This window comes from Mustela erminea, chromosome 14, assembly GCF_009829155.1.
Source record: "Mustela erminea isolate mMusErm1 chromosome 14, mMusErm1.Pri, whole genome shotgun sequence".
NCBI classification, from domain to species: domain Eukaryota; kingdom Metazoa; phylum Chordata; class Mammalia; order Carnivora; family Mustelidae; genus Mustela; species Mustela erminea.
In genome coordinates, this window is record NC_045627.1 from 37,454,239 (window position 1) to 37,478,754 (window position 24,516).

A 24,516-nucleotide genomic window follows, 5' to 3' on the forward strand; every position below is an offset into this window, starting at 1 on the left:
ATGAGCTAGGGCAGAGCCCAGGCTGTGGGGTCCCAGGGTCTAAGGGCTTTTCCACCCTGTCCCTCTTAGCTCTTTGCCTCTGCAGCTCACACCCTGACTCCTCTGCCCATACCCTATCTCTCATCAGCTGTGGGCTTGGGGGATCCACAAAGCACTATCAGACATGCCACACCCCATAGTGAGGCCATCTTAGCCACCCCGCTCTGTGGGGCCAAGGCCGGAAGCCGAAGTAGACAGTTGCCTGAGCTTCGGCCCTTCCCCTGGCACCGTGCCCCAGAGATCCTGATGCAAGGAGCTGCAACGGCACTTCCCAGAGACGAGGCTTGCTCTCCACCAGCCCCTTATCCGTCACCCAGGCCCTTGCCCGCAGCAGGTAGGCAGGCTTGCCGGCCCAGCCCGAGTGGCACATGCCAGGAATGGCACTGTTTTGCTGTTTTGGTTCAGGCTACAGGATGGAGTGGTGTGTGTGTGTGCACGCCCGCCCGCTCATGGGCGCACGTATGCTGAGTTTACTCAGTCCCTGGACAGCTTGGGCTTTGCCTCCCTTTCCCTGGGGCCCTGCCAAGCTCCCTAGCACCCAGTTCACAGCATTTTCAGGCTGTCAGAAACGGGGCTTCCCCAAGGGCAGCCAAGGGGAGGAGGGGCAGGAATGCTGGGTGAGGCAGTGAGCACTCTACCTCCCCAGGGACCCCGATAGCCTGGGGGTGAGAGGTGAGCACCAGTGGCGTGGGGGGCGCCCAGAGGCTAGAGCAGCTGCCTCAGGAATGTCTGCCAGGAGAGATCCAGGCAGGTCCTGTGGCTGGTGGTGGGGGAGGGTCACAGCTTGAGAGGGGCATCTCAAGGACCCCCCTCCTTGCTCCATGTGTGTCCCTATTTACCATATCATGTCAGCTTACAGACCAGCAGCACGACCCCCATTCAGCAGGTGGGAGACTGATGTCTAGAGAGGACAGAAATCTGCTCAAGGTCACATCCAGTTAGTGATATTGTTAGGACTGAACTCCAGGGTTTCTGACTCTTGGTTCAATGCTCTTTCTGTGATAGCAGGTGGTTATCAAATTGATGTAAATTACATGCAAATGTCCATGGTTCTCTGCACCTAGCATGGCAGGGTGTGTCCTAGGGGAGCTGGTGGGGATCTCTTCCCTTCACAGACTATCAGATCCGATAAGGCCCATGGAGATCATCCTGCCCGCCTGAAGGCTTGGGTCCCAGTAGGTTGTGGCTAAAGGGGAGGGGTGCAAGTTGGCTCTGGGACTGGGGGCGCCTGGCGTCCTGCTGCGGTGGCGGCGTGGGGCCGACAACGCCAGGAAATAGCCAGAGGAAGCCTCCAGGATGGGCCCCCAGAGTCTATAAGACGCCATGGGCCCAGCACAGAGAAGTTTTCTCACGCATCCTGGGAAGGTGACTAGCTCTCCCCAGGCCCCCTGGGTCCCCATCAATAGGCGGGCCTGAATGGAGAGGCTGGGTTGGGGAGATTTATTTCCTGGCTTTGGAACCAGCCATTCTCCCTGCCCCCACCTTCCTCCTGGCCAGAGAACAATGGGACATCCCCAGAGAGGCCTTCCTGGAGCAACAGGTGCACAGAGCAGGGTGGATGGCCTCTGGCCACCACAGGCTCCCCGCCCCCAGGCTGTCACACACTACAGGAGCCTAGAATGTTGGCCAGGCTTGCAGAACAGCAGCCTGAGGGACACTTGTTAGAATCCCTGAGGCTCTTTGAGAGATCAGGCTCCGGTCCTCTCCCCAATCTGGACCCAGTACATCTGAATCCAAGATGCATTTGTTTGCTTGCTTGCTCATATCATCCAGATAATGTTGCCATATTGCCCCCCATAATCTCCCCATAATCTCCCCCTGCCCAGACCCAGCCACTGCTTTCCTATTATATCAGTGTCTTTCTCTCTGTATTTCCTTCCAGGCTCAGGCTTGGGTTTGTTTTATGGCCTAATCAAAGTCAGTGCTTCATGTCACACTCAGGTCTCCCCGCTTAACCTGATTGTGCAAGCCTTTCCCATGCGGTTACATAGATGTCATCGTAGCCCTCTTCCCACCTCAGAATCACCCACATATGGGCAATGGATATACTTAAATTTACTCCACCAGTTCCCGCTGTGGGGGTATTTCTCCCTCGTAAATAGCACTGCTGTGAACATCTCCATGAACCCAGCTTGGCTGAGCACTTCAGGAGAGCTTCCCAGAATGGAATTCAGGAGAAGACATGCCGTCCTTGACCCTTGTGGCCACAAAGCTTTGTGGATTGGGAGCAAGAGTTATCCCCAAGTCATCATTCTCCGAAGATGGCAAAAGGTGTTTTCCAGATATCACACATTTCACCAGCTCCCCCTCGCTGTGGGGGAAGGGAATGTGAATTGGAGACAAAAGGAGCTCTGGCTTTGGCTTCCAGAGTCCCTAACTTAGAAACACCAGGGGCCCTTAGGGACCTGCTTTACTAAGCGGTAATTAGCGCCATCCATCTGCAGTGAGATCTGGAATGAGTGGAAGCCCTTTCAAGCAATTTGCTCTTTTAATCTCACCCCTGTGATCTCATTTAATTTTCTCAGCCAAACTTTGTTCACTGAGGGTGCCAGAGGCTCCCGGCCGGGCTGAGTTCTCACCCTCCCCAGACGGGGTCGATGGTGAGCTCTGCTGGCATCGGTTGATTTCACCTGTGGCAGTCTGGATCCCAAGCAAAAGGCCTGCCTCAGACCAAGCAAAAGTGGATCGTGTAAAAGACAGAGGCAAGCAGGGCATCTTCCCCTACCACAGGGGAAGATGGGATAGTTTACAGTTACTGCTCCTTGGCATTGTGTGTGTGTGTGTGTGTGTGTGTGTGTTTGGACTGGCGTGGCAGGGCAGGGTCCTCAGGTAGTCCTCCCATGAACTCTGTGGGGATGGTGTATGATCAACCCATTTTACAGACTAGGAAACTGAGGCTTTGAGTCTCAATGACTTGTCAAGTTCCCTACCATGTCCTGGGGCGGGGTGCTACGGTGACAATGTCAAGGTGATTAGGTAAGTGGTCTTGTGCCTACCGTACCCTGTACTACTGCCACTCACATAGCCTCTTCAGCCCTGGCCCGGCGTCTCCAGGAACGGAGACTCCGCTGAGCCAGCAGAGCTCCTAGGCTGTCAGCAGCCAGGCTCGGAGAGAGCACCACGGTGATTTATGGCTGCCTCGTTCCCTAGCGCCCTGCCTGGGTCTGCTGTACTTACTGACTAATGGAAGCCCAGCACAGAGGGAAATAATTCTGCCAGGAGTTGGCTTCAGTGACAGGGGCAACCTCCATTGCCTGGGGGTGAGCACAGGATGGGGAACAGAGGGAAGTCGAGCAGAAGCCCGAGACAGTGGCATACAGGAAGCTCTGAGAAAGCAGATGGAGCCCAGACAGGGACTCAGAGGTGCAGAGGATGGCCCCGTCTGGCAGCCCAGTCCCTGGACCAGCTTCTCCAGGGCCGCAGTGGGGAGCCAAGAGGTGAGCCAGGAGTCCAAGGTCCCAGATGTCCACCAGTATACCAGCCTGAACATTTGGTGTGGGTTTTGGTATTCATAGAACATCAGAACTTCTCACCTAACTCCTCAATGACAGATGAGCAAGCAGGGGCCCAGAGGGGGTCAGGGACTTGTTCAAGGTCACACAGCAGTTGATTACTGAGCTGAGACAAGAGCCCAGGTTCCCTGCCTCCCTGGGATGTCAAAGGAACATTCCAGCCAGAGTTGAGCCCAGGGGAATGGAAAGGAAGGCCATAAAAAAGGCATAGATTGTGAGGCAAAGCAGAGAGTGTGGAGCTGGGGGGCCAGTCCGGTCCAGGGAGAGGGTAGGGCACAGGATTAAGGAAGTACATTAAGGAGAATTGGGACAGCCCCAGTAGCAAGAGGGGAAGGGGTCCAGCGGCCAACATAGACCATCCTGGCAGGGGCAGGTTAAGGGGGAACCCTGGAAAGCTATGTCTCATTGGATCTCCTCTGTCAATTAGCAAGTGCTCCCTGAGGTTCTTTGCTAGGCACAAGGGACGAGCAGGAGGAGAGTCAGCTGTACCCCTAGATCTTGCCTTGCTCCTCTCCACCTGCATCTCCCAACCAGCATGTCTGGCCTTATAGTAGGAAGAGAAGGGCCCTGGGCTCAAACCCCAGCTTCACCGCCAACCCTGCTTCTGAGCCAGGCATGCCATTCACCTCTGAGCCTATTTCCTTACCTGTTAAGTGGGACCATTCTTTTCACTACCAGACAGATGGTGAACTGGGAAGTTTGGGCTGAGAGTTGCCGCTGGCCTCCAGTCAGGTGTCTAAGGACCCCTGTTTCTCTCTGGGACTCCCTTCCCCGTCAGGCCACCCAGACCATTCACATGAGGTGGCTAGTGCCTCGGTAACGTGTTCAGTCTGTGAAATGGGCAGAATCAAGGCCGCCACCCCGGGCTCCCGGCTCCCCTCCAGCCCCAGGCTGGAAGGCATCCCGGACTGGGTGGTGAGCTCCCGCCTCCGCACACCAGGTGCTGTGCAGAGGGGCCACATGGGTGTGGAAGGTGTTGGCCCTGGCTGGGGATCCAGCAGCAATCTGGGGCTTGACAGCCAGAAGGAGTGAGGAAACCTGTGTCTGTTGTAGGGCAGAGATGAGGCTCTGTTCCCTCCCTGGAACCGGGGCAGGCTGTGGCCAGGTGTGTGGGGAGCTCTGCCAGCTCGCCCGGCCTCAGCGGCTCCCGCAGACAGCCCGTGTGCCTGCTGTGCTTCGGGCCTGTGCTGAACCCCATAGTATGTGTGATCCGCACCAGGCACGTCCTGATATCCACTTTCCAGATGCAGCACAAAGGCCTGGGGACCCGAAGCGATGTTTCCAAGGTTGGCGCTGCATAACTGGGCGCTGTTGGTGAGCACTCACCTGAGCCAGGTGCTGGCCTAAGTGCTCCGCACACAGTCACGCTCGTTCCTCCTGGTTATCCGCTAGGTGAGGGACTCCTCACAGCTCCATTTTCCAGGTATAGAAAAGAAGGAAAAGCCTAAGATCCCATAGCTATCAACGCCACTATTCTCCCCCGGGTGCGTGCAGGAGCTCTTTCCACTGAAAGCAAAGGCCCTCACCCCCCTGGTGAGATGTGGGTGACCTCAGCTCCAGGTGGGGTTCCCATGTCTAGGTCTAGGCTGCTCCATGCATTCCCTCATGCTTGTCCTTGACGCCTGCTGGCCAAGCACAGGATGGGAGAGGAGGGTTTGCAGATCAGGAGAGCCTGGAGAGAAGCCCTGGTGCTTTCAAATCCTCTTGCTTCGTGAGTGTCCAAAAGCCAACCCGTGTTCCTCCAAACCCAGCCCTGTGGCCCCGAGGACACCTGGTTTCCCACTGAAGCCAGTGAGTGAAGTGTGGAGGGGCTGGCTTCGCTTGTGCCTTTCCCAGAGCCCTCTACTCCAAGCATCAGAGAGCAACAGGACAAGCCATGTTCTTGGAGAGTGTCCTTTTAGAGGAAAAAGGTGTCCTTTTAGAGGAAGAAGAAATGTCCCCAGAGAGAGAAAGGAACTTAACCAAGATCACACAACTTGGGGCATCCCAAGGAACCTTTGGAGTTCCCTCAAGAGAAGCAGGAGGAAGAGCTAAAGGTGGGTTTTGCCCACCTGGCTCATGCCGTCTGCTCCCAGGGTCGCCCAGGGCCCAGGTCCCCACCCTTGTCCTACTCTACCCACCCCAGCATTGTCTTTTCTCTTGAGGTTGGTGGCCAGTCGAGGAGAGGATTCACCAGTGGGTGAAGACTTCTTCCCCAGAAACCTAAACATCCAAAGCCTCTCTTCCCCCTGCCTGTCCAAGAACCCGCCAGTCACCAACCTGTCCAAGAGCCAGCTGGCAGATGACAAGGGATAGGCTGAGCCTCGGGGTGGGAAGCTGGGATAGAAATGTCCCAGCCTTACCTCTTGGGCAGGGTAGAGGGAGGGTCCATGTAGCTATTCATAAGGAAAAGAGTTGTGTGTGATCTTAGCCTTGGACAGCCCTTTACAGGTTATAAAGCACTTTCCCTTCTATAAGCAGAACCTACTGTTCACCCCGTCCGGAGATTAAGAAACTGAGGCTCCAAGAGGGGAAGTGGTTGGCCCAGGGTCACATAGCCCATTAACGTATGAGCAGGACTTGAACCTAAACGAGGTTTTCTGGGCACACCGGCCAGACCCTGTGCTGGTTACTTTCATGTAGGTGATAGTTTACCTGAACAGCAGGCCTGGGAGATTCCTGCAGATCTCCCCATTTTATAAGGGAAGAACTTGGAGCATGGAGATGACCTGCAGTGGGGTGCCCTGGCCCCAGTCCAGCCAGGTCAGTGGGCCTGGACCCTGTGTCCCCACTCCTGATGCTCAGGGGTGGACAGCCCCAGGCAGCCGCACATCTGCCCATCTTGGACGTGGGAACGCAGTGCCGGGAAAGACGCCGGCAACAGCACGGTTTGGGCTTGAGCCAGAGCCTCCAGGGGACAAACCAACCTTTGTCATCATCCCTTTCAGTGGAGAGAGGTGAGGGGTACCCAGGGTCGGGGTGGAGGCTCTAGGGCCCACTTCCTTCGGTGGCCCAGGGGAAGTGGCTCAGAACTCCTCCTGCCTCCTGCTCAGAGGATGGCTTCTCTGCTTTGGTCAGCTGTCTCCAGCACTTGTGTTTCTGTGCCTGAGATCCAAACTCAGCTCGAGAAAGCATACCTGAGATTTCCAGTGTTTCTTTCCAGGGGCCCCGCTGCAGGGATGACAGGCAGAGGTGCTCAGGGACGACCCCCACCCCTCCACCCCACCTCACTTTCCTCACAACTCCAGGGAGGAGGTGGAGGCAAGACAGGCAGGCTGGGCCCGGGCATCGAGAGGCCTCTGATGGTACCGGGTGTGGCCCTATAATCCCGCTGGCTGGCCGCCCTGTTCCCTAATTAAAGTGTCCTTTTGAAAATGCCCTCCGGTTCAGGCCCGGCAGTGTTGGAAGAGGCAGGCACCTCCCAGAAATCTCGGCAGCTTTCTCACCTCCCCTGGAGGGCCTTGAGGCTCAGGGCCTTTGGTCATCCTGGTGAGGCTGGGGGAGTCACACACACACTAAAGCGAGGACCCCAGGCGGCTGTGCCTGTCCCATCTTGGTCCTTGTCCTCCCCAAGCCACCTCTGTCCAACACCCCCTCGCTGAAGGCAGCCGGCTGTCCTGGTCCAGGAGCCTGGAGAGCGTGGATCAAAGGCTCTATTGAAGAGGCTTGTTAGAGCGGGGGATGCCAGGGGCAGAGGAACGGCTGGGGGGGAGGTAACCCAGAAGACTGAGTCACCGCGGGCCAACTGTGGTGAGTGGGCAGTGGGTGGCTGGAGCCAGCTTTTCGGGCTGGGAGGAGAGCCCATCCAAGAGGCCCACGAAAGGGTTGTGCTGGCAGCTCAGGGCTCTGTGCAGAGGTTGTCACTCCTGCCTGGGGTCCCCTCCGCCGGTGAGCAATCCTGTTCCTCCGCAGTCCCTTACGAAGGTGGCCTTCCAGCCTGGTCGGTGCTGTGGGGGCAGGGCTGGGGAGGGCTCTTGCGTCTCCCGGAGTCTTTCCCACACTGGAGGCCCAGAGTCCGTGGGGCTGTGCTGAGGGTGCAGGGGAAGTGGCCGATCCACACCCATGGAGGCTGGTCAGGAAGGAGCCACTCCGTTACTGGGCTAAGTCACCCCAGCTCTCTGGTCTCCGTTTTCCCCTGGGGTTAGGTTGGGGGTGAGTGGAGACAGTTCAAGTCAGGAATGATGGAATCTTTTTTTTCATCACTTGATTGGTGTGTCTGGGTGTGCCCTGTGTTGAGGAGTCTAAGGCCCTGTTCAGGCATTGATTAGTGATGTCTGCCACAGCCTCTGGAGGGGCCCTGCCGCTGTGTGTTTGAACCTGAACTGGATTTTCTCTATAGCCTTGATACTCTCTACCATCCCAAGACTCTGAGGCAGACAAGGACTCCCTCATCCTAGCTCTGCTTGTGGGTCCTGAGATGCCACTGGAAATTAGTCTCAATTTCTCCATCTTCAAAAGGGGGAGAAGGACTTCGTTGAACCTCCCAGGCCTTGACTCCCAAAACTCATCATTCTCAGGGTTCCCGAGCCCTTTCCTATGCTACCCTGTGCAAGGTGGACTGTGCCCGTGCTCCAGAACCTTCTCCCAGTGTGGACCTGAGCCCTGGATTTTCCCTTTCACTGGCTGTGTGATTTAGGGCAAGTGTGTTAAGCCCTGAACCGTGGTTTGCAAAGTTGGGGCGACAGTGCTTGGGCCCTTGGAAGCCACCTGTGTGCTCTGAGTGCTCAGCCCCAAGGTGCCATGCTGATCAAAGTGTCAGAAGAGCTGGTTTCTTTGTCTGCCCCTGACCTCAGCTTTGCCTGGAAATTTTGATGGGGGGGTGAGTTGGGGGAACTCAAGGAGACTTTCAAAGCATCACAGGCCCAGACTTTCTGCTCTCCGCCGCTCTCTGCTGTGCTGAAACCGCAGCCCCAGCCCAGGCTGGCTTCTCCCTAAACTCTCCGTCCCTCCCTCTAACCAGCCCCATAAAAAGGGAGCAGGGCAGGAGGGAGTCCGGCTGCAGACTTTGTAATTTGGCTTGGAGGCAGCTCCTGTTCGTTTTAACCAGGCTGTAATTACAGCTGGCACCCGACACCCCTCATTACCGGAGCCTAGAAGGAGGACTGTAATTATAGCATGCTGGGTCCCGGCTGGAGTGGTGGGGGGCCAGGCAGAGTGGGGGGCTGCAAGGCCAGCAGACAGCCCTCCAGGTTGGGGTCCTGGGTGCCTTCCCCAAGGCTCCTCATTTCTCTTGCTTCCAGAGCTGTTCACGGAAAGGGTGGGACATAGGTCGAATCGAGGCCTGTCCTCAGGGAGAAGAGGATCCACAGGGGCCCAGGTAGTCCATCCATTCACGTGAAGAGCACTTATGAAGCACCTACTGTGTGCCGTGCTGGCACTGGGGGTCGGCAGTGGGCACACACGTGCCATCCTGCCAGGGACAGTGTTCAGGCAGCAAATGCTGAGAACATCTGAGTATGTCCACGCTGGGTGGCAAAGAGCCACCATCCCAAGGCTTGAGTGGCCCCAGGGGCCCCATTCATTCCCCTGGGACCCCTCCCCAGCCTCGCTTGGCACGGCAGGGGCTCTGGGACCCTGGCCTAGGGCCCACAGAGGGGGTTCAGTGTTGTGACTGCGACCATCCACCTGCCTCCTGGGGTGAGACAAAGATCTGGTGGACACCCAGGCATTCAACAAGGTAATACACAGAGTACGTAACTAAAAATGGTGGCAAGGGCAATAAGGAAAAAGAAATACCCGAGGAAGAGCCAGGGCCCCAGGGTCATTGGGAGGAGCAGGCAGGAGATCTCTGAGGAGATGACCTTTCAAGGGGAAATTGGAGGCAGAAGGGTTCAACCAGGTGAGGGGAATTGGGGCAATGACTAAGCATTCCAGGTGTCTCCACTGGGGGCTTGCAGCTTGGGGTCTGATGCTCTGAGGTGTCCCCATGCTGGCCGGAAGCATGGACAGCAGTGGGATTTCTCCTGCACATGGTGCAAAGAGTGCAGGACCCTTGACTGTGGACCTCCAGTCCAGACCTAGCTCTGCCAGAGTGCTGTGTGACCTTAGGCCAGTCACACCCTCTCTGGGCCTTGGCATCCACATCTGTCCACTGGGAGGCCCCATGGGCCACAGCCCTCCTTCCCTGCCACCACCCCTGGGTATTTGAGGAGCCTGTGACCAGCAAGTCCTGTTTAAACACTACATTTTGGAGGTGTCCTGAACTGTAAAGCAAGGACCCCACTGACAGGATGGGGGTAGGGGCCAGAGAGCTCGGACCGAGAGCTGGGGGCTGAGAACTCCGGGCTGTCCTATTCTCTCTGCTGAGTTATTAAGAGCTACCCGGAAGTAGACACAAAGGCAATTGTCCTGAGCTGGAGTCAGCCCCTAGCCCCCCAGCTGAGAACAATTGGGGAGGAAAACCAAGGCCATTTGTCCAGCACAGAGTGCAGCGGCGGCGGCGGCTGGGAAAATGTCGAGTATTCCCTAGCTAAAATTAGACACCTACTAAACCTTTACATCAAGGCAACCTGAAGTGTCTATTGTTTTGAACTTGCCATCCCAGAGGACATGGGGGCAGGAGGGTCTCAGGAGAAGCGTGTGACCGTCCCCCTCTCAGGGGCTGGACCAGTGGCCGGTGCTGAGCCATCCCCTGCTCCTTGAGGGTGCCCAGTAAGGTGGAGCAGACCAGGGGACAGATGGACAGATGGAGGGGAGGAGGGGGCGCAAGGGTCTGAGTGGCCAGGGTCACCAAGCACCGGAGGTTGACACAGCTCTGGTTTCCTACTGGAGACATTCTCCCTTCAACAGTGACACTGTTATTCCCCGGGCGGAGTGAGGGCGTCTAGAAGGAAGTGCAGGAAACATAAACAAGAAGATAAACAAGAAATAAAAATAAATTGGAAAATAACTCTCATCTTTCCTGGAGGAAGTAGGCATCTCTCTTGGCTCATGGGGGACAGGTCCTGCCACTGGACTGCCAAGCCTGGCTTCAGATCTTTCCTCCGCCACCACTTGGTGACTTGGGCAAGTTACTTACCCCGCTGAGCAACTTCAAACAATGGAGGTAACTATCACCGCAACCTCATGGGGTTGTTGGGAAGACAATAGAGATGATGTAGATAGTGACAAGGATAATAAAAACAATAGCACAGCTTATGCCCAGTAAGCCCTTTTGATGTGGCACATACTGCTCTGAGCGATTTGGGCGTGTAATGTGTTCAACCCTCCCATTTTGCAGATAAGGAAACTGAGGCCCCGAGAAGCTAAGGAATGTGCCAGAACGCAGGTGCAGGGGAAACTGTCATTATCCTTAGCGCCCCACACCAGAGCCAATTTAAACTAAGGTGGCCAGCCCCATGCTCCTATGTGATTCCTTTTGTTCTTTTTGAAAGGTCTGCGGCTGAATCACAGAAGCTCAGAGAAGGGTTGCTGACCACTCAAGCACCGCCTGTGGGCTAGGTGGTTTACATTTCTGTTAGACAAGAGAGCGTAGAGCTGTGGGCCAGCGGCAGCACCTGGGAACGTGCTAGAAATGCAGGCTCTCAAGCCCCACCGCGGACCTGCTGAGTGGGGGTCCAGGGATGGAGGAGGAAGGCCATGGCGCCCCGGGTTTCTCCACGCCTTCCGGGGGTCCTGGCTCATGCTGCTGTTTGAAAACTACCATGGTGGAGGTTGACAGGTAGGGGCTTAGAGACAGGGAGATCCAGATGTAAGGGCCAACGGCCCTGCCTTCTGACTTTGAGCAAGTTACCTAGGCTCTCTGTACCTCTTAGTCTCCTTGCCCACAAGCTGGGGGTCCTCCTAAGAGTACCGGGCTCAAAGGTTGTTGGGAATATTCAGTTGGACGCCAAGTGCTCTGTGCAGTGTCTGAGAGCTGGCTGGCCTGTAACTGTCCTTGTTTCTGGTTCCCCATGTGACCCGCTGTGACTCAAGGCCATGGGAAAGGGAACGTGGGTCTGTGTGGCCAGGGAAGCCCATGAATCGCACCCAGCCCTCCCTCCAGAGCAACGTAGCAGAACCGAAGGTGACCCCACTCCTGGGGCTGCAGGGTCGAGGGCAGCTGAGATGAAGATCTCCCCGCTACCGGGCTGGCTCCCCATCTTTCAGGAGCCTTCAGTGTTAACCAAAGAGACTCATGAACCACATGAGGCTCTTTGCTCCACCCCTTTCTCAGGGAAAGAGCAAAGGCATCTCCAGGGAAACCAGGTTTGAGAATGAGTCTGGAGACAGGGCTATCTCCAGACCCTGAGCTCTTGGGCTCGGGGCCCTCTGCTGTACGCAGTTTCCAGGAGTGTGTCTTGGCTCTTGCCCTCACTACCTGCATGTTTTTGAAGGCTCCTTAGAGGCCTCCAGGGAACCCTGTGCTCCTCATCCGTGCCCTCCTCCCCAAGAGGAGGCTCCTGGGACCAGGCCAGGCAGAGAACACAGCCACACTCCCAGGCTCCTGGAGAGAACTCTCCCACCGCTGTCCCCAGGTCCTCTGAGCCACCCACATGCCTTAGTGTCACATCGCACTTTCACACCTCTGGCCCCAGCCGTCACTGAGAAATGAGCACAGTTGGGCTAATGATATCGCGTCCATTTTACAGATAAGCCCAGGGCCCAAGACATGAGGCAGCTGGCCTCCTGACACACGAACCTTTTCCATGTTTTCCTTCCACAGAGCCACACTCCCCCCGCCACGTCTTTTCCTCCTGACTTCTTTATCCCCCTAGCAGAGTGGGGTTGACCCCGCTCCCACTTCCTCCAGGGCCCGTGCCCTTCTCCATGCCATGTTTCAGGCTCTTTCCTCCCCTCTGCTCTCCCTGGAGCCCAGTGGCGCCCCACACCCCTCCCTGGAGAAAGGCCTTGTCATGGTGCACAGGGGCTGGGCACCTGCCCTCTCATACTTCCTCTGGCTCCAGCTCAGAGGTCAAGGTGAGCAGGCCGATCCCTGAGCCAAGGAGACCTAGTGATTACATCAGCAGGTACAAACAAGGTGGCAGCAGCCGGGCTGGGAGTCCCACGGGGCTGGAGGTGGAGCTCCCCCTGCCCCACGCGAGTCTGTTTCCTTCCCTCCTTCCAGCTTGCATCAGCCTTTTGAAGCTCCATGTCATCACTGAGTGGGTCATCACCGAGTGGGCCGGGGCAGGGATGTGGGGCAGGGTGGGGAGCGGGGCACCTGGCCCGCACCTGGAACCCAGAGGAAAGCCTTAGGGCTATTGATCAAGAAGTCAGCCAGGACTCTGGCAGCCCCAGGAAGGCATAGCCACCATTTCTTACTGCAAAATGAATAAACAAACAAACAAACAATTATAAAACTTAGAGCACCGGGCTGCCCACCTGGCAAAACACTTTCACACTTCTGGCTTGGTGTTCCTGACAACCCCAGGGGGTTGAAGCAAGTAAAAGTGGCCCCATTTTCCAGAAGGCAAGATTGAGGCTCAGAGGGAAGTGGCTTACCCAAGGTTGCTTCATGAGCCAAGGACAGCACCATGGATTTCAGCCCAAGAAAAATATAAGGGATTAGAGGGGCCTGGAGAATGAGCACTCCCTGGGGTCGCCCAGGTGGAAGTAGTCAAAGCATGCTTCCGGGAGGAGGCGGACTGGCTGGCTCCCCAACGGAGAAGGAAGGAGCTACAGACATAGCTATTGATTTATTTCTGCATGGATTGTGGGTCTGCAGGCAGAGAGACATCACTGTGGGGCTAGGCTGGAAGCGGACGGAGCAGGAATCTGAGAGTCAAGATGTGGGATCCCTAACCTTGAACTTTTGCTGGGAGCTTCCCATGAGTGTGACTGAAGCTTGACCAGAGCTCTCCAAGGCCCTACCACAGGTGTGATCAAGGGGAGATGAGGACATCTGATGAATGAATGGAAGAGTGGGGGTGAGTCCCTGCCCACCACCCTATCTCCCTTGAGATGTGCCTGAGTGGCCATGTGGGTCTTCCCCCTTGGCCTGGGGCACCTGTCTCCCCACGTCTCCACCGCTGAGAACTCAGCTGTTCACCCAAGACCAGGTCCAGAGAGGCAAGGGCAAGAGCACTGGGCTGAGTGCCAGGATGCCCACGTTCCAGCCCCTTTGCTTCCCACTTGCTCTGTGACCTGAGACCAGTTAATCCAACCCCTTGGAGCTCGAGTCTCCAAGGTCTGCCTCCCTCGGGACCCATGGAACCCTAGCCCAGTCTTGGCCTTGTGGAAGAAGCAGAGCAGCGGTGTGGATCCAGACCAGGGCTGGAAGCCACCTTCCCTCGCTTTCCTGGCCTGAGCGCAAACTCAGGTGGATTCCAGGCTCAGAAAAAGGACAAGGAGGAGCCCCATGCTGCTCACCTCGCCCTCCCCTGCTGGCCCTCTCAGCTTTTTCTCTGTCCCTCTCCCGGTGACTCCACCTCCACCTCTCATCATCTCTCCTCCTTTGTCGCAGGGCCCGTTTCAGAGATTGGCAAAGGCCAGAGCCTGCTACCCGTTTTCTCTGGCCCTGCTGTGGTTCTCTTTGTGCAAATGTGATGCCCAGATACTAGGCTTGCTGTAGCCACCCACTGGCGGTTTGCCCTTGGACAAGTCATTGCTCCTCTCCGGAAGGAAGAGTTTGGACTCAGGCCTGAGGGCCCCATAGCGCAGAGTCTGAGCTGCCTCTGGGTGCCTGCCGGGTGGCCCACAACCCGCACTGGTGCAGGGTCTGGCCAGGCGTGGTGATGGTGCTGAGGGCGGCCGGCAAGGATCATAGCCAGTTTCTGCTTTGCAGTGTGTGGGCGGTTGTCTCCCCTTTGCGAGGAGGGGTTGTTCAGCCTGGGAGTGTGAGGCAGAGAAGGAGAGGAAATTTGTGCCCTGGGGCTCTCCAAGAACAGGCCTGACCCTGGACTTCCCAGGAGGGCATGCAGACAGCTCACCTGGAACAAAGGGCAACAGGGACCTCATCGCTGCCCCACCAGGCAGTCCCTGAGCCAAAGGCTGTATCTATGGGCTTTTTCACTCTTCCGCAGGACAGGGATGGGACCCTGGGCATCTTTCTGCTCAGCACCCAAATGTGCCAAGCCACTGATGTCATTGCCCTGTGGCCTCCCGCACCAGCTCTGTATCCTGCTGCTTCTCCAGCGACCCGGGATGCGGTGCGGGGGGCAGTCAGCCACACTGGCCCGCGCCTGTGCCATGTGGGACCATGCTGAGCACCAAAGATGCTTTGTGCATTTGGCCTGTGGGTTCAAAGTCTTCAGTTAAGGGTCTTGCAAGGGAGACAGAATATGGAACTGTATATCGTGGGACCTCGGTAACAAATAAGCGTCCTGTCTGTAGTCTGAGAGGACCGATGTCCTGTGTTAATTCTGGTAAACAGGAGGTGGGAATGGGTGGTTTTTATTTTCATTCTTATTTCTTCCTCAGTTGTCATCAGAAAAGGCCAAGAGGGGAAAAGAAAGTGTTTTCATTAGAAAGACAAGGAGGATTTTTAAAATAAAGTCCCTCCTCCTGCCCTGGGAGTTTCTAGAACTCAGTTTCTCTACTGACTTTGCGGCCCAGGTGCTGTGTGATTTTTAGATCATGCCACATCCTCTCTTAGCTCCGTCTTGAAAGACAAGGATTAGATGGTCTCTGAGGTTCCCTGGGTTAGTGGTGTCCTATAGGATCGGGTTTCTAAAGGGACTGAGAGTGTCCCAGGGCTCAGGTGAGCCCAAGGTGTGTGCGTCCTCTCTGGCTGCTTCCTCCCGCCTCCACCTGCCACCCCAGGTGTTGGGAGAAGTCCTGCAACTCTAGTAGGTCCAGCTAAACAAGCAAACAGGATTTCCAGGTTCTCCAGGAGCTTGCCTTCCAGAGAGCAGACTTGTTCAGACACAGACAGGGAACAATCAAATACAGGAAGAAGGGATTCCAGAGGTGAACACTGTCAAGAAAAACAGACAAACAAGCAAATCAACAACAACAACAAAACCCAGGACAATCTGGGGATGGCACAGGGGAGAGCAGAGGAGGATCGGTGTACACAGCCCAGTCAGGGAGGGCCTCACATGGGAGCGGCAGGTGGCACTGAGATCTCGGGGACAGAGAGTTGCTGCAAGAGTACAGAGAGATTGGCCCGTGGTGCGCGTGCACTCCAGGAGAGAAGAGCAAAGGCCCTGTGGTGGCAATAAAGGAGGCACATTCAAGGGGCAGGAAACAGGCCTGCGGGCGGGGGCGAATGGCTTGGGGCACCGTGATGATGAGTGAGCCTCTGAAGTCAGAGGGTTCGGTGCCGGGTGGGACTTCATTCCGGGTGCAAATGGCAGCCGTCAGAGGCTGCAAGCAGGAGAGGGGGATTGACCTCTGTTTCATGAGATGGCTCGGCTGCTGTGAGCATCTTGGATTGGAGGGGAAGGGGGAAGGTAGGGAGCACAGTGAGGAGGTCCCAGCAGGAGGACCTGGGCTTAGGGAGGGAAAGGGAGCCCTCCCTAGCCAGGACTGGAGCCACTCAGGTGTACCACATCCCAACTCTGAATGGAGGAGAGATGACCAAATAAAATAGAGGGTCCCCCAGGAGGCCTGAGCCATGGCCATTGCCGTAGAGCACTGACATAAACAGCCCTAAGAACGAAGTCACTGTCCCAGCCCAGTGGTGGGGATCCCAGGGAGAGGGTGGCCTGTGACCATGGTGTGGTCTGCGGGTGTCTGCTCTGGGAGTGTGTGTGTGTCTCCGTGTGACACCAGGCTCGCAACAGGTCCCTCCAGGCTAGGATGGATCTCTGTTTGGCTGGGCTATCCAGAACAAGTCTGGGACTTGTCAGGCCCCAGAGGTAGGGAGGCCAGGTGCTAGGGTGAGGACGCCAAGACCCTCTTCCCTTCCGGCAGGCTAGTGAACTCTGGAGAGACTCTATTTGCTCATCTGCAAAATGGGCAGGAAACTAGCTGCCCCCTGCTCATCCCTTAGGGCCTTGTGAACCAAAGGAGGCCTGTGGTTTAACAAGAAGAGCTTTGGGTTTCTCATTAGCTGGGAGCCTGAGCATGTTCTTTAATTTCCTTGAGCCTCAGTCTCTTCCTCTGTGAAATGGAACACCTAGCTCACAGGATTACTGTACTGGTGGTGTTTGTTTTCACACTGCTGTTGGTAAAAGGTTATTTTCTGGAACGTGATGCATAAGAGGGCTCCGAGCCCCTTGTCTGGGAGAAGAGGTGGAAGCAGAATGCACCCCAAGCCTCCTTAGGGCCCAAGCCTCCAGGCATAGTAACACCCTGGGACCTAGGGCTTGGAAGGGGAGCCAGAAATTAGCCCTAGAAAGGCTCAGGCTGAGGGAGTCCAATGGCTGAAGGAAAGGTGTGGGAGGAGGGACTCCGGTGTGGAATGCAGCCTCCCCAGCCCCTACTGAGAGTCTGAGGGTAGACCCATAACCATAGTGTCCCTCCTGACTTTGTAAGTCGTGTAGCCCCCAGTAACGTGGGGCCTGGGCTCCATTCTGGGACTCAGTGCCTCCCATCAGCTCTTCACTTGCCCTCACTTGTCCTTGAGCCCTTCCATTTCTCAGGGTCAGCCAGATACCCCCCTTCGGGATGTAAGCCACTGCCCTAGCTGGCCATCACGGTGAGGCCGCTTCCTGTGGCCAGCACAGGAAGTGATGTCATGGGCCCAGGCGTGTCTACAGAGGGTGTGGGAAAAGGGCTGTGCAAGGGGCCTCTTTTGTTAGGAGTAACTCAGCGTCCCCCAAGCCCGCCAGCCCCCATTTGTCATCAGTAACGGCCATTGTAACTGCCTCTGAGGGGGGCCCCAGCCTGAACCCCACAGCAGCCAGAAGCCAGGGCCAGATGGAAGAAGGGCTTTGTGTCCAGGGAGGGGTCCTTCCATGGGGGGCTTATGTGTTTTTAAAATATAATAATAAGTGGGCTCCTTCCCCCCCACTCTCTGCATTCCCCACTGAGCACATCAGCCTCGCAGTGAATGGAAGAGATTTTCCATGCAGTGGGAGGTCAAGTCTGGCGAGAATCAGCCCGCGTCCAGGGGCTAGAGAGACTGTGATTGCTGATGATGAATGTGCCCAGCGTGGGGTGTCTCTCTGTCCCTCACCTCCCGCCTGCTCCCCTTTCCCCTTCCAGCCCTGCCCCGTCGGCGTGGGCGCCGCCTCAACGCCAGCCAGCCCTGGAGACCCACGGCCCAGCTCAGCTACAGATGCCCACCTCCTGCTGCTGAGCCTAGGGTCTCGGGACTGGCCCTGTCCCCCACCTGGGGACCCCAGACCGGTGGGTGGGGACGGCAAGGCCCTCCGTACCCACCACGGCGGCCTCATGCTCAGGTCTCTGCCCTGGGCAAGACCAGAGGCGGCCCTGGCTGATGTGGGTAGTGATGACTTTCCATCCCAGGCAGGGGGAATCCAGAGACCAAACGTTTGCCTCCAGCCTTGCTCTGCCCGTGCGGTCTACCCTTCTCAGCCCCGAAGCAGAAACTGCACTCTGGTCCAGCTTGGCTATTGATTTGCTGTGTGATGTTGAAATAGTTACATTCCGTCTCTGAGCTGGTGGAACGTAGGGCTCCAGGCCCCTCTGACTATAACTTTCTATGCTTTTGCCTTTTCTCCCCTTTCTTATAGATGGCCCCAAGAGGTAAAACAACCTCCCCAAGGTTTTGGTAGCAGAGTGGGGATTCGAACCCGTTCCTCGCAGGGTCACCGTCAGGGAAGCAGGAGTGTCTGGTGATAGTCTCCCTTGTAGGAATGTCTGAACACTGTAGTTTTAGCTTCTCCCTCTCCTCAGGGGTAGCTCTAGAAAATGCAGCTTCTTCCCTTTGGTCCTGAAGCCACTTCCTTCACCTCCAAGGCCTGGTTCCTGCTTATTCTAGTGGCTCAGATTCTGACACCTCTTAAGCAAGCCCAGGGCCTTGGCTTCCTCCCTGCCAAGTGGGACCCTGTGTCCCCACACTGGGCCCTGCCCAGGCCTAGCCCCTGGGAGGGAGTGTTGAACCTAGCACAGCAACTCCTGGCAGGTGGGGCTGGGGCTCGGGCTCCTGGCTCTGTTTCTCCGTCCCACAGGCTCCACTCACCTAGTAGAGGCCCTAGAGGCCGGTTACTCGGTCCTAACACCGTGGGAGGACACCAAGGAAGGTGTGGAGGGCTCCCTGCTCTCCAGAGTGGCCACCAAAGCTATTAAAGGAAACTTGGAGCTGCCAGAAGCAGGACGTGCCTGCCGGACCCCCAACATGACCACCCCCTGCCCTCCATGCTTTAAGTGCGTTGGGAGCAAAATGGAACCACAAGGAAGCCAGGTTGTTGGTGAGGGTGTGCAAAACTGTGTCTCATGACTATGTGAAAGCAAGGCGAGAAGGCCAGGGTAGGCAGCCCCACACTTCGGAGGAAATACTCTTCTCTGGAAACTCAGAGGTTAAAATTGTAGCAATGGCTGGAACCTCAGACAGCAAATTTCAGTTGAAAATTCCAGTTGAAAGTAAGAAGGACTTTTCCGTTAGGTCGGTTCAAAGGAGAACCTGGCTGAGACGAACAGCGGTAGTGAGTTCCCTGTCCCTGGAGGGATGCGAGTCAAGGTTGGATGGAATGGATGAGGGATGTTGTACAAGACGGCCCTCACAGTAACCTCTCTCCCTGTGACTCTACATCTATGTGACACACATGACACACATGACAAGAACCCTCAGGCAGCTGTAGGTAAATTGGAAGTGGGGGTTTGAATGGCCCCCACAAGTGGCCCCACCTGGAGGCGCGGGTGGTCCTCGTGAGCTGAGGCCTGGGGTGGGAGGGCCTGGGCCTAACTGGGAGAGCCCAGCAGCAAATAGTGCCTCCCCCTTCCTCCCTGGGCTCCCCCACACTGTGCCATAGGACCACAGTCTGTGCAGGGGGCCTTTAAGCGAGCAGTAACAGTGGCAAAAAAGGTGACCACTCCCACAGGAAATTCTCTTCAGCAATTAAAAATGGACCCAGTAGGGGGCGCCTGGGTGGCTCTATCATTAAGTGTCTGCCTTTGGCTCAGGTCAGGATCCCAGAGTCCTGGGATCAAGCCCCGAATCGGGCTTCCTGGTCAGTGGGAAGCCTGCTTTTCCCTCTCCCACTCCCCTGCTTGTGTTCCCTCTCTCACTGTCTCTCTCTCTCAGAGAGAAAGACAGAAAGACAGACACACTTGGTGGGACATCTTTCTGCCAGCAGGAACTCCAGATCTGGATCTGGCCTGGCACAAGCAGGCTGCCCTCCGCTGGGGGCTCTTCTCAGGTCTGAGTCTCCTCTGGAAAGAGCCGTAGCAAAGCCAGGGCAAAGGTGATGGGAAGAGATGGCCCTTTCTCCCACTGACCAGGTGACCTTGCCATGAGGCAAGTCCCTGGGTGCCCTGTGTCTTCATCTGGAAAATGGGAAGATAAGCCTCTGCTTGGGGGCTGTGGGAAGTAAATTGGGCAAAATATTTAAAGTTCCTGCCACGTAGTAGAAGCAAATCCCAGTTCTAATCCAGAAGCCAGATTCAGGTACCTGAATGCCCGGGTTATCTCCCTTGGTCTACGGCCCACTGACTGCATAGCCCTGTGCCAGTGACTTCATCTCCCTCGGCCCCTGTTTCCTTGTCTGTAGTAAAGGCATAATAATAGTACCTAATGCATAGGGCTGTGGTTCCCAAAAGCTATGCCAAAGCACCCCAGGGTGCTGCACGCATTCCCAAGGGTGCTGTGGGAAACTGTTCATCTTGAAGGAAAGACAGCCGTGCTGAACAGCTGCCAGACATTGCCACAACTGTTGGCTCAAGACAGCTGTCGATGTCAACATCGCGTATCCTACTTCTGTCCTTTTCTCAGCATCCTGTCTTTGCAGAGGTGGGGTTTGGGCATTCGGAAGTACTCTGAGACAGACAGTGAGGGTGGTGGGGCCAGTCTGATTCCAAGACTGAGAAGCAGTAGTACCCAAACGGCGTGCACACCCCACACGCCTCGTCACTGTGGCTCTTTAAGAATGGACTACAGATCTTACTTTTTCTTTCAATTTACGGGTCTTGTTTTTTCAAAAGGCTGCCAAGTTGTTGGGACACACACACACACACACACACACACACACACACACACACAAGCTGTTTAGATCTAACTATTTAACCTCTAGGAATTTCTTTTGGCCTTGGGGTAAAAGTTACCAAGATACTAAAGACCAAGGAAGTGTAGGAGGCTCTGTGGGGGTTGTTGCGGGACTGTGAGTTCAGAGGAAAGCTGCGGGCATAGTCGTCCCCTGGGGACCCTGAAACTCCATCAGTCTTCTCCCTCTGGGATGGCCCTCAGCTGGGATGCCTGTGGAGCCTCCCTCAACTGTGACGGCCCAAGCCAGGGGACAAGCCAAGGAGGGGAATGCCCACTGATGTGGCTGGGGACCTAGCTTAGCTGTTCCCCAGACCCTGGCAGCACTCCCCATCCCCCAGCCCCACTTTTATTGAACTTGGATTCTCTGACCACCTACTACATGCCAGGTAAACAGAGTCTGCCGGTGGTCTGTCTGGGGAGGATTTCTCTGGTCAGAACTGGCCCTTCTTGTCTCCTGGCTGCATCTGAATTCAGGACCCCAGGGGGATGGAGACGTTGTAAGGGGGCACCAGCTACATCAAGGTCCCCCCCGCTGCCCTGCCGGGCTTGGGGAGGCATCAGTGAGGATCCCTGGCTGCATCCCACCAAGGCCAGAGAGGAAGCTTTGTGCCAGGGTAGAGATGAGGGCTGGGGTGGGGATGGGGGTGGGGGGCGGAGGCTGCCAGACTAGGGCCCTGCTGTACTAATGGACGTGTCTCCTGTTCAGTTTCCTCCGCGGTGTTTGCGCCTGCTTTATAAATGAGCCGCATTAGGGTTATAAAACCAAGTCGTAAATACCGGCTGTAGTGCCGCAGAGAGTCAGAGCAGCCATCACCTGGGGGGCTGGGGGACTGGGGGCCGTATGTTTAGAAGAGGGAGCTAGCAAGTGACTGGACCCATGGGCTCCCCTGTACCTTCTCTGGTGACCTCCACCCCCCCAGAGGGAGGCCTGGTCCCCCCCATTTCACAGATGGCAGTGCCCGAGGTCAGGAAGGGTGACTTCAGACCCAGAGGTGGCTCCATCTGAAGTCTGTGCCCTGCCTCACCCCCCTCAGGTCTGAGACTGAAGCAAGGCGCTTGTGGCAGGGGTGGGGGAGCGGGTCATGGAGCCTTGCCGGTGCTCTGCTGCCTGCACGCCCTTCTGGCTCTACTTGCTCTCCCGGCTCCTGGGAGACGCCGTCCCGCTCCCTGGGCGGGGTTTCACCTTGCTGTCAACTGCCCCAGCTCCCAGACCCCAGGGGCTGCCAGTCTTCTACCTACACGGAAGGGGTCTATCTGCCCAGCAGAGGGAGGTGGGCATGGACAAGCCCTGGGATCCTCCGTGCCCTTCCCAGTTTAGCTGCGCACCAGCCAGGGAGCTTCGGTCCGTCGTTCCCCCACGCGGACGGTCTTCAGTTCCGAAACAAGGACGGTTGTGGCCTCGATGAGCCTTTAATGAGAGAGCTCTTAGAGTTGTGGGGTCCTGGCTGGTGTCAGGACAGGATCCATTCGGATTCTCAGATGCGGGGATGCTCACCCTGTCCCCGAGCTACTCCAGCAGCAGGCCGTGTGGAGTCCTGAGCAGTATCCCAGATGCCGGGGGTCTGTTTATTGGGTTCTGGCTCTGCCTCTTGCTAGCTCTGTGCCCTAGAGCAAGCTGCTTCACCTCTCCCAGCCTCAGTTTCCCCACATAGAAACCAAAGACTCCCATAAATACCTTACAGAGTTGTTGCAAGAGTGAGGTAAGCTGACTGTGTAAAGTACTAAAAACATAGCCCCTACTTAATGCCAGGCGAGCCCTAGTCGCCATTTTCATGTGACGATGTGCACCTACTATGCGCTTGCCCCCTCCTGGGTGCTCACGCTTGTCTCGCTCCTCTGGTCCTCAGAACAGCCCAGGAAAGGGTGTTGATCTCCCTGCCATCTTCAGAGACGAAATACCGTGCTGGGAGTTAAAGGGCTGTCCTGGGGTCCCACGGAACATGCTAGATGGAGCAGGTTTCACACTTTCCTGCTGACTTCCCCTTTGCTCCCGCGGGCCGCACACACTCACTCCCCCCTGTGACTGACTGTCTGGAGCCAGTGACAACCTGTGCATGTTCTCAGAGCGCCTGAACCCCCCACCCTCACCCCAAGTCTTAACAGGAGCTCCTGGGCCACAAAGAGATGGCTTGTTTTGTTCATTCTGGAGAATAGAGTGTCCCCTTGGCCCCTTTGGACATAGGGGGCTCCCTAGGGCCATGCATGTCCCATCGTGACCTCCTGGGCTGGGGGCAAGTGCTTCCTGAGACCCCACCCCACTGGAGGGACTGGGGTGCTGGGACAGTGACAGGCCGTGGCTGGTAGTGAGGGGCTGGGCGGATGCACACCCCTGCAGTTTAATTCATTGTTCCCTCTGGAGCTTAGCCCCCCCATCGCTCGCCCCAGCCATCTGATTGTTTGGCGCTTGGTGTCGTAAAGTCAGTTTTCCTAAAGTGGATAGTGAACCAATGGCCTGGCCTGGCCTGGTTTCCCTCCCTCCCAGAGCTGGTCGTGGTGGGACCCTCTCCCTTCCTGTTTGTCTCACCTCGTGAGGCACTGTTCTTTCCACAGAGGCCGGCGGGCCAGGGTTCGCATTTGGCCCCTTGTTGGGGAGGAGTTGTAGTGGACACAGCCCATCTGTGTTCCCAGGCTGCGCAGTTTTCTTGTCGGCTCTTAGGGTGGAGTGTGTGCATTTGGCTGAGGTGGGAAGGGCTGAGGAGTGGGGCAGAGACCACCCCGAGGAGGGGAGGCTCTGTGTAAACGCTGCTGGGGAGGTGGTCTCCCACTCCATGCTGCTGCCTGCCTTAGGCATTCAGAGGAGGAGGCCCCATGGGGGGGCCAAGCACCAAGGAACCAGACCTGGTGCAGCCCCCCCACCTGACCCCACCTCATGCCTCTGAGGGTCCTGGGTTTTCTCCCCACCTCCACCAGCCTGGCAGGCTGGGGCTGCCAAGGGCAGCTGTGGCTTTAGGGCAAAACTGGCTGCTTGTGATCCATGCCAGCCCTTCATGTCCTGTGGCATCATTATGGGAAACCGGAGGGAGGCTTAGTAGGTCCAGTTCAGGGGATACTGGGGAGGGCTCATGGGGTGTCCTGGCCCGGACCATCCATTCAGCTCTCCGGGCCACCCTGACATCTCTGTCTGGAAAGAAGGAGAATCACCCAGGGTCAGAGAGCTAGGACTGGCTCCAAAGCACAACCTGGTAAGAGCTGGGGGATGGGGAAACTGAGGCTCCAGGAGGGCCAGACCTTGCCTGGGTCACAGAGGGCATCTCGGCTGGTCTCCAGCTACTCACTGCACCCCCCCTACCAGCCTCAGCCTCATGAAGCCCGCCCTCCCTCCACAGGCACGGATTCCGGCAGCGAGGTGCTCCCCGACTCCTTCCCGTCAGCGCCGGCTGAGCCCCTGCCCCACTTCCTCCAGGAACCCCAGGATGCCTACATCGTGAAGAATAAGCCTGTGGAGCTGCGCTGCCGCGCCTTCCCCGCCACGCAGATCTACTTCAAGTGCAATGGCGAGTGGGTCAGCCAGAATGACCACGTCACACAGGAGGGCCTGGATGAGGCCACGGGTGAGTCTGCTCCACTTGTCCGGTCACCACCAGGGCCCAGGGGTGCCAGGACACTGGGTCCTGGGCCTGGCTCTACCCTGGGCTCTCTGTGAGACTTCACATGGCCATGGCGCCCCCCCGGGGCCTCAGTTTCCCCTCTGGGATTTATCCTGGATCTGTATCTCCCCAAGCGTTGGCCACATGTCCCTGTCTGACTTTGCACTACCAAATGAAAGAGCACGGAGTCCTTTTCTCTCTGTCTCCATCTTACATCAGGGAGCAGTTGGGAGCAACGGGGTGAACGTTCTTCATGCATACACTCTCACGCTTGTACACTCCAGCACCTGCTGTGCACCCTGCATAACGAGGAGGAGCTGCCCCGTCCGCAGCCCCGGCCCCCCAGCATGTACCCAGATTCTGGGACCGTCCTTATTGTCAGAGGGCCTCTGGGTTTGTGGGAAGTGATTCTGTTCCCGTTCATAAG

General features: G+C 56.8%; 1 protein-coding gene across 2 annotated transcripts in view; it reads left to right on the plus strand.

The window, feature by feature from the left end:
* The window catches only part of UNC5B (unc-5 netrin receptor B), a 78,761-nt gene that overhangs the window by 37,305 nt on the left and 16,940 nt on the right, over positions 1-24,516 (plus strand). For both annotated transcript variants that reach the window (XM_032312544.1, XM_032312545.1), the window contains exon 2: positions 23,829-24,053. In XM_032312544.1, the coding sequence (XP_032168435.1) occupies positions 23,829-24,053 (225 nt within the window). The remainder of the gene's footprint in view (positions 1-23,828; positions 24,054-24,516) is intronic.